The following is a 9,543-nucleotide window of genomic DNA, read 5'->3' as shown; positions in this document are numbered from 1 at the left end:
GGAAATGTTTTCAAAATAAATATCTCTAATAACACAAAAAACCCCACACTGCAAACACAGCAAAGGATGATTGAAAATTGTTATAAAGAATAAAACAGTGAAAAAGATCATTTTGGCTACATATAAATTACCGCCGATGTAGGAAGATAACCAGAATAGCTTAGGCACCGAGATCCACTTGGTCACTGCGCAACCTGAGTTGTACCTAGGCAGATGATAAGTGTAATGAAATGTTTAAATTAAGGTATTTTTCCCTCCATCAAACTGGCCCTGCTGTCTCTGTTCCAGCCTTCTAATTTAGCTCTCCTTTCGTATTCCCATTGGGCTCCACAGTGCTGGTCTCATTCCTAGGATAGAGCAGCCTCAAACAAGAATTCTGGGTATATCCTGCAACAAGCATCCAAACCAGGTTTTTTTCAAAGGTTTAGCTAAGCTTATTCTTTCTTTCTTTTTTTTTTTTTTTTTTTTTTTTTTTTTTTTTTTTTTTTTTTTTTTTGAGAGAAACATTTAGTCTGTAAGAGAAATACCCAAAAGATTTAGAATTATTTCAATTTTCCTCTGTAGTCCAGACAGCTTTGATGTGTTACCAGTAGTTTGGGCATTTTGACTGCCTACTATAACACTGACAGCCAGTCAGTACCCGGCCAATGCTTCAGATTAAGTTGTTGCCTTCTGCTCTACTGTTCTCATAGAGACTGATATATCAAGAGAGTGAGCCCAAGAGAGCTCCTTCTCCTTGGAGTGCCTAAGCCTACAAAGGGAATTGTGTGCCTGCATAGATATTTGCATGGCAGCAAAATATCTAGAATTCAATTGATTGCTCTGTAAAAGTCTTTGGGAAAGTAAAAAATAGTAATTATTAAAAAATACCTCTACAGAATGATCGAGAGCTACACACAGAGAAATGCTTTCAAAACACAAGCATTTAATTTTTTTTTAAATGTTAAGTGAGATGTAAATATGTATGGTAGCAACAAAGTGCCCAAAAGCATACTGAAAACATATTCCATACACAGTTAGCAATAGAAGTCTGTACAAAAGTAATAAAGTTACACAATATAAAAAATACTCCATAACTATAATTTAAAAGAGGGAAAAAAGACAAGGGAATTGATTTCTCAGTTCATATAATTTATTGCAGTTAGCACACAGTTTAAAAATTCACCAACACACCAATAGTACAAAACTAAACAGCATTATAAGTTATTCCCTCCTCAGGAAAATAAAACATACTATGATTGTCAAAGCTAGATGTCAGTCTAAGTTTTAGAACAAAAGAAGAATGTGAAACTAAGGAAAGGAAAAAAGCAATCACTCACGAGGACCACAAAAAAATCCAAGAGAAAGTCCATTTTCCTCAGACACTGATTGTCTTTTCTAACTTAAGAAAAGAATGTAGTTTTAAACCTAGAAACTATTCAAGTAACTAAAGATAACGCTCCAAGGCCATTTTCACAGCTTTTTTTTTTTTTGTTTTAAATGCCATTACAGCCAAATTAACACACATTTGACCAAATATTTCCAAAACAGTCCAGCAATACACAATGGAGTTTTCCATTCAGTATCTTAAGCACAAAAATAGGCTATGTTTACAGTAGTTAAGGCGATCAAATTTTAAACAAAAGCAGAGAAAAAAAAAAAGGAAAAAAAAAAAAAAGGAAAAAACAGCAAACGTTTTCCATGCTACTCCCATAGACCTTATTTGTAAGTGCAAGACAGGAAAACAAACACTGTGCAAAATGCTTTTGACCTGCGTGTTGGTCATTAAAACCACACGTCAGGCTGCAGTCTCTGCTGCTTGGATACGCATAGTCCTTCCCCGGCCCCCCCCGGCCCCCCCTGTCACTCAGGCCTGCCCAGGCCTTTCAGCCCGGGGCTTTTTTTGCCTTTTTTTTTTTTTTTTTTTTTTTTCAGTCCACAGCCTCTTTTCAACGGGGGAAAAAAAAAAAAAAAAGAACGACCTATTGTGGTGGAGTGGTGCAGCAGGAATCCTACAAATGCTCATCTGGGGAAATGGACGCACCTCAGTTGGAGCTGGCGTGGGGTCTGTGCAATTAGAAGGGGTCTGGGGTTAGTAAATGCACACCGCACATGCAAATCTCGAAGCCTGGTTGTAAACATTCAATTTTTTTTCTCCTTGTTAACGTAGCTAAATCGGCAACTCGTAGCTTAAGTTCTTCTCAACTTAAAGACAGTGGGAAAGTAAATTTAAATTAGATAAAATAAAAACAGTGCATTTCTCGTCTTCATAACACTGGCATTTTCAACGGTGTCAGGTTTTTTTCCTAAGGAAATTAAATAATTTTCAACTCACTCGTTAAAGTTATACAATGCAAACAAAGACAAAAATATACTGAAAATCATGCATTTCTGTAGCGTTAATATTTACTTTTCAAGACTCAACTAAGAGCATCAACACAACCTGCCAAGTTCTTTGATACCTCCCCCCGGCCCATGTAATCAATTACAGTATACAATAACAGTAATTCACATTTTTTAAACACACAGTTCATCACTGCTGAAGCTGCAATATCCTTTTTCATCCCAAGCAAACCTTCACGTAAGACAGAGTCCCAGTGATCCCAGTGTACTCTCAGGGTTTTTGTTTTATGTTTTTGTGTTGGTTTTTTTGTGGTTTTTTTTTCCAGTGGGAACTGTCAGAAATCCAGAAGTTGCCATAATAAGTTTTAAGTCAACCGCTTGTTTAAAAATAGATAATCCAGCATTTCAGAAATTTTCCATTTGGGTCTAAAAGCATTCAGGTTTCCAACAGCTAGAAAGGACTCATGCAATTATAGAAATGTAAAGGAACTGATAAAATTGGGAGAGGATTTCTACATTCAGATTTTAAGAGGGAAAAAAGATCAAGAGTTTAAAAGAACGCAGTGTTTTGGGGTGAATAAAGCCACGTCCAAATTTTTTTTGAATTGGAGATTCCTTAGAAGTAAAGTATCCGCTGGCTTCTATTCCAAAAAGGGGGAAAAAATACGCTCCGCAATTAGTTACTTTGTCGGATTACCTCTACAGTTCATTTTTATTGGAGTGCTAAATTAGTGAAATATTCATGCTGCCTTAAAGTGCAAAAACAAGCTAATAGCCAAACTTTCAGTTCAAGGAAACAAGATTGCTTTTAGACTGTACCACAACTATATAGATTTATATATATATTATTTATATATATAAAAATTTTATTTCCAAAGTTCTTGTGAGCTATCTTCTAAGGTCCAGTCTCTGACAGTAGGTAAGCTCAGTGCTTCGCTTTTGACAGACAATGAGTTCACCAACTCACAGTGAAACTTCCGAATGTGTCTGTAAAGGTCTCCGGACTGTGTGAACCTGCGTTCACACCACTTACAAGCGTGAGGCTTCTCCCGCGTGTGAACCACTGCGTGGCGGCTCAGGTTGTGGGAGTACTGGAAGCTCTTCCCACACTGGGTGCAAGTGTAGGGCTTTTCACCTGAATGAGTCCTCTCATGACGTTTCAAGGTGTACATGCAAGAAAAAGTCTTACCACACAACGAGCAGGTTGGGACATTGACATCGGTAGCAGGCTTGCTGCGGATCCCGTCCTGCTCTCGAAAGTGCGTGCTTAAATGAATTTGCAGGATGTGGGGGCTAGGAAAGACCTTGTTGCAGAGAGGACACATGAAAATTTGGCCAGCGGGGCTAAGTATGTTTGACACGTAAGGGAGCAAGCTGCTGTCCATGTTTCCTTCCACCTGGACTCTCTCATTCTCTGGAGTTATCATTTCATCATCGCTCGCCTTGTCCTCTCTATCTAGCTCCCTCAAGACCGAATCTTCCCTCATCGGAGCCAGGTGGGCCGGCTCGTACTGTACCCTGTTATTAGTGCTCACACTTTCTTTCACAGTGCTATGTTCCATATCATAGTCATTAGTGCCAACATCACTCTCATCACAGGAAGCCTCTTTCTCCACCTTCACCTGAACCAGGCTGTTTCTAAGCATGTCCTGCGAAGAGAAATAAGAACTGTTCAAATTTTCAACTCCTGAAAGGCTGGACTTGACAGACAGGTCCAGCACGCAGTCAACATCTGCTGAATCCCTCACGGAGGTGACAGACCTCTGGGACAAAGACTCTGTTGAGCTGCAGGGGCTGGCTACTGTTTTTCCAGCTGCTGCTGTGTGCGTCTCTGCCTCTCCGCCAGTCTGGGGAATGCCTGCTGAGTCTGAGGGCAATCTCATCCACATGTTCCCAGGCTCAGCCGCCAAGTCCCTTTTGCTAGGCAGGATGTTCAATTTTTCATCTTCTCCGTCATCTTCATCGCTGGGCAAGTCTCCTGGCATGTGGCTGCTGCCGTCGGAGAGGCTCTCCACTTTGTCTGAACAACTTGAGGCGTCTTCCTCCTTTTTTGTACTGTCTGCCTCCGTGGTTGCTTTCTCTTTCAGCTTCTTTTTGCAGACTTTGACAATGTCATACATGTGGAGATAACTGGCAGCTGCTAGCACGTCTTCAATGGGCAAGTCTTTGAACTGGAGCTTTCCTTCGTACATGAATTCAAGCAGGAGAGCGAAAGCTGGGGCTGTAACAATGTCGCTGTTCAGATGAACAATGTCCCTTTTGTCCAGCTGGTCCTTGTAAAAGAGGTGGAAATACATGCTGCATGAAGCCAGTACAGCTCTGTGCGCTCGGAACTGGGCATCTCCTACCAGAACAGTGCAATCACAAAGAAAACCCTGATGTCTCTGCTCACTCAGACACTGTAGCAAATGTCTACTGTGGTCAGGAAACTCCATACTGTCTTCATAACCTATAAGTAACAAAATTTTTAAAAATTAAATGTAGGTCAGAATTTCAGAACTTATAAATCCAAGTAATTCCACTCTAAAAGCCTGGTATTTATATTGCGGGATTCTGGTACTGATACCACACAAAGATTATTTAACACAAATGTACAATGGCAACTCTTTCCCCGGCTGACCACTACAGTTATGATTTCCTTTCTGTGGTAAATGAGCTGGTCTAGTGAGCGCATAGGTACATCTGCAAATTTTTTTTGAAGTATCACTGCTGTTCATAAAATCTGTTCAACAGTTAGGTTTTTTTCTTTTTTTTAGAGAACTTCCTCCAGCTTGAGTCCCTAGGAGGGCAGAACTCGCCCCCATTCAAAAAAAAAAATTTTTTTTTTTAAACACTAAGTTTAAGAGATCACAGAAGCGGCAGAAAAAATATACCAGATTATCTACCTTTTTAAAAAAGTCAAATTATAGTAAGAGGGAAGGTTCTCTCATGGAGAAATGTTAATATACCAAAATCTGACGGTCTAGCATTCATAAACTACAAAAATTATTAACATGTGTCAATTTATATCAACAGCAAAAATGGACATTTTTACAAATTTAGTTCATGTGGTTTTCTTCTTGTAGTAAGTACAGGGTTTTTTAAGGTTTTAAACCTTTTCTATACTGTACAATAGAACATGAACATTTTTTGCCAACATGCAGAATATACAAAAGAAAGCTAACAACCAAAACGCCAACAAGCACCACTTCCCCAGTGCAGAAGGACAGAAATTTCCCTCCCCTCCCACACCAGGCAGAGTTTGCAGTACTAAGCTTTAAAAAAAAAAAAAAAAAAAAGTCATTCAACCATTCAACGTGAGCATGTGTCCACGTTTAACAAGAGTATCCCAAGTACTGTTCTTACCCAAGTGTTTATTTGCCTTCCTTGATGATAAAGACAAAATAAACTTTAAAAAGAAGTAAAGAAGTCAAAAATCAAATGGAAAGTAAAATTTTTTAAAAACCTATATTAATCTATTCTTCTGTGATTGATAGCAATGGTTCCCAAACCATCCAAGCAGATCGTGACTCTCCAGGCTGGCAGATATTATTGAAAAACCCTCATCCCTCGCAAACCAAGATGTACTAAAACTTACAACACAACCCCTACTATATTCTGTAAAATACCATTGCTGGAGTAAAGCATGAAGATTTACAATACAATCACTTTAAGTGCCCCACAGCCAACATCAATCCTAATCCTTAAGAGGGCTAAAAATAAAGATTGGAGGGCAGCTCACAAGGTAGCTGTGATCAAATTAGGAGGCTGAAAGGACAGAGAGGGACGAAGAAGGAAGCTTATAAACATCTGATCCAGCTGACTGTGGCCATATGGCAGCTGCTGCCCAGATAAAGAGATTAAGAATAGAGGAGTGCGATTACAGCTGTCTGGCCAATTCAGGCAGCTCAAATCTACAAGTTCTAAATTAGTCGCAAATACAAAAACTCCTTCAAATAATTATTGTTACTCTAAATAAAAGATTTCAAATGCTACATGCAAGGAAGAAAAGAGGAAACCAGTCAAGCCATTCTCCCGGGTACAAAAGTTTTTAAACACGTAACTGATTTCTATCTTTCAGAAGCACTACAGCTGTATGCTACTTCATTTCTGAGCTGCTGGACATTTAACCATGTAACGAAAGACTTCCCCACAAACACGTTTTAGCCAGGAAGGTCCTTTTGTAAAAACGCACAGTCTTGTATTTTTCACTAAAACCCCTGTAAAGTAATTTAAAAGATGCAAGACAAGAACATAAAGCAAAACTCTCTTTAGGCTTGCCACTAAATCCACTGCAGTTTTGGTCCCAGAAATTAAGGATGAACTTGCTCTCTCCTTCTTCCAAAGCAAGACATTCCCACAATATGCATTAAAGTTAATGCTAACAATGTGCCCAAGAACTGATACTCTCCAACTGTAGCCCAAGCCTTTTGACTAAGTCCACTTATCTATTTAATAGTCAATTTCATATATTACCTCTAAACTTGGTTAGAAAAGTAATGTGATTTTTTTTCTAAAATTCAATAAACAACACACCAAAACAGAAATATGCTGTATCTAATCTATTGCTACTCCTACCTTTAGTACACATAAACCTGATTAAGTCCTTTCCTCTGAGTCTTGCTGGCTCCAGGTCTGTTAGATCGGTGGAAAAAAAGCAGACTAGGAGAGACAGATGCAAAGTGGAGATGATGTTAGAGAGGAATGAGATACCTTCTCCACACACAGATCTGCACACACTAACTCCCTGTCTGTGTGTTAGAATAAAAGGCTGAGGGATGGCAGGCTGTCAGCTGCTCTGACATCATGTTCAGATGGAAATGCTACCTCCAGCTGTGCTCCTTTTAATGCCATATGCTACTCCTCTACACTCCTGCCACCAGCTTTTTCTTAGGAGAACTTTTCTCTTCTGTTAGTATAAACAAAATACTTCAAAGTCTCTTTTTTTCAAACTTTCTAACAGGGAGAGAAAAAAAAAAAAAAAAAAGAAAATCCTAAACATATGGGGCTCTACTGTATGTGCAGCATAGCAACACTTCTGCCTTAACTTGGAGGACCGCTTTATGTGCTGACAGCTTACCCCAGCCACGGGGTTACCCCAGAAAGCCACACCGGCTCGCTTTTACTGAGCCCAGGGGTTCATTTAGAAGCAGAGATTACCCGGACCTATTTACCACCTCACAGCTCCCCGCTCCGCCGCCGGTCCTTTCAGTTCCAGCGTTTAAGGCAGCGCAAGTGACACCGAGCACCAACTCCGGCTCCTTTGGAGCGGCGGAGCGGCTCCCCTGGCCGGGCGCTGCTGCCAGCGCTGGGCTCGGCTCTACCCCGCTCTTTCCCGCGGGGAATGGGGCTGCCCGGCTCTCTGACCGGCCCCGCGGGCTGCCAGCGGCCCCCCCGCCCGAGGGGAGCCCCGAGCCGCCCCCCTCTCCTCTCCTCTCCTCTCCCCGGTGACACTCACGCGTGTGCCCGGCGGGGCGGGTCACCTGCCCGCGGCCGGGCGGGGACAGCCCGCCGCCCCCCGGGACGGGACGGGACGGGCGGGGAGGCGGCGGCGGCGCGCAGCAAGTTCCCGGCGGGCCCGGCCCCGCCATCCCCGCCAGGCGGCGGCAACTTTTGGCCGGGGCTGTGCGTGTCCCCCCCCGGCCCGACACTCCCGTGCGGGGCCCCGGTCCCCGGGCAGCGCCGCCCCTGCTCAGGGCCGGGCCGTGCCGCCAGCCGCCCCGGGGGGAAGGAAGCGGCTGCCCGGCGCGCAGGAAAAGCCGCCCCCGGGTCACGGCGGCAACAAAAGAAAAGTAACCGGGAGCGTCGGCGGGGCGGCCGGTCCCGCCGCCCGGGGAGCGCCGCCCCCGCCCCTCCGCCCACCCCCGGCCGGACCCGCCGCCAACTCCGCCCGCCCCGCGGGCCCGGCCCCGGCCCGGCCGTGTGGGGATGGGGGCAGCGGGACTCACACTGCGCGGCGGCCCGAAGTCCCCGCGCTCCCGCCGCCGCCCGCCGGCTCCTCTTCGTTCACTTGCCGCTCCGGGATCGCGCCTCGCCCCCCGCCCGCCCCCCGCGCCCGCTGGCCGCCGCCCCCCCCGGGCTCCCCCCTGCCGGCGGCTGAGGAGCGAGCGGGGCAGCCGGCGGAGCGGAGCGGAGCGAAGCGGGCCCCGCGCTCAGCGGCTCCCCATGGCACCGGCGGGGCGCGGGGGCGGGCGGGGGCCGGGGGCGGGCGGGGGCGCGGGGCGCTCGCTCGGCGGCGGCGGCGGCGGCACAGCCGGGCCCGGCTGCGGCAGACAGATGTTCGCCCCCTCCCTCCCCGCTCCCCACTTCGGACTCCGCTCCCTGACTGACAGCGCGGCCCGCCCGCGCCGCCGCCGCCGCCAACCGCCGCGGCGCCCCGCCGCTGACTGACGGGCCGAGGCGGGCGCCGATTGGAGGAGGGCGGCCCGGGAAGGCCGGCGGCGCGGCCAATCGCGGAGCGCGGACGGGCTGAGGGGGCGTGACCCGGCGGGGAGCCGAGGCGGAAGGGGGCGGGGCCGCGCGGGGCCCGGGGCGGGGCGAGCGGGGCGGGGCGGGGCGGCGGCGGCGGCGCGGTGCATGGCGGGACGGCGGCAGGTGCGGCGCGGCCCGGGCGGGAGCGGCGGGAGTTGGGCCGGGGTGCGCTCCCGCTTCCCTGCTCCTCCTTCCCTGCTCCTCCTTCCCTGCTCCTTGGTGCTCTCCCGCTCCTCGGTGCTCTCCTGCTCCTCGGTGCTCTCCTGCTCCTCCTTGCGCTCCCGCCGCCTCCTCCGGCCGCTTGCCGCTGCCGAGCTGCTGCGGGGCCGGGCGGCGTGGAGAGCGTGCAGTCATTAGCGGCCATAGCATTATTATTAGTGTGTTGTGGGTGGTTGCATGTGCTCTAGGTAGGTATATACGTGCTGTGCGTATTGCAGTGTTATCTCAATACTCAAGAGGCATCGTCTGCCCCTAAGAGCGCCCAGTGGACTAAGATAAGGAAACTTTTTGCTAGAATACAACAAAGGATCCGTATCTAAGGGAACCTCAAGTTGCTGATGCTTGGTAACTTCGCAGATGTTGAATGCGGGAACATCTGGATTAGCATAAATCACAAGGATGCTAATGGATGCTGCTGGAAGATGTACAGAAATAGAGTAGTTTTGCCCTGCCACATTTATGATTGGATAATTAGAATTAAGCACCAGCGGGTAATTAGGTGAATCATCTCATACCATTGTGTAAAACTCCTAAAGCAAAATCTCAGGGGTG

General features: G+C 46.7%; 1 protein-coding gene across 4 annotated transcripts; it reads right to left on the bottom strand.

Moving 5' to 3' along the window:
• Positions 1-2,599: 2,599 nt before the first annotated feature.
• Positions 2,600-8,322, bottom strand: ZBTB18 (zinc finger and BTB domain containing 18). 4 transcript variants are annotated; one of them, XM_083856252.1, is made up of 4 exons: positions 8,250-8,315; positions 6,880-6,963; positions 4,084-4,771; positions 3,834-3,971 (listed from the first exon to the last, which is right to left on the bottom strand). In XM_083856252.1, the coding sequence occupies exons 2-4, from the start codon at positions 6,890-6,892 to the stop codon at positions 3,941-3,943; spliced, it is 732 nt and encodes a 243-aa protein (XP_083712378.1). In that variant the 5' UTR covers positions 6,893-6,963; positions 8,250-8,315; the 3' UTR covers positions 3,834-3,940. The 4 variants fall into 4 exon arrangements, with proteins under 4 accessions (XP_083712375.1, XP_083712377.1, XP_083712376.1 ...); XM_083856249.1 differs by having other exon boundaries at positions 2,600-4,771; XM_083856251.1 differs by lacking the exon at positions 6,880-6,963 and having other exon boundaries at positions 2,600-4,771; positions 8,250-8,322.
• Between the last annotated feature and the right edge of the window lie 1,221 nt (positions 8,323-9,543).

The sequence above is a fragment of the Zosterops lateralis genome, assembly GCF_965231275.1.
Source record: "Zosterops lateralis genome assembly, chromosome: 3".
Taxonomy (NCBI): domain Eukaryota; kingdom Metazoa; phylum Chordata; class Aves; order Passeriformes; family Zosteropidae; genus Zosterops; species Zosterops lateralis.
The sequence above is the reverse complement of the archived record's forward strand: the minus strand, read 5'-3'. Positions and strand labels throughout refer to the sequence as shown.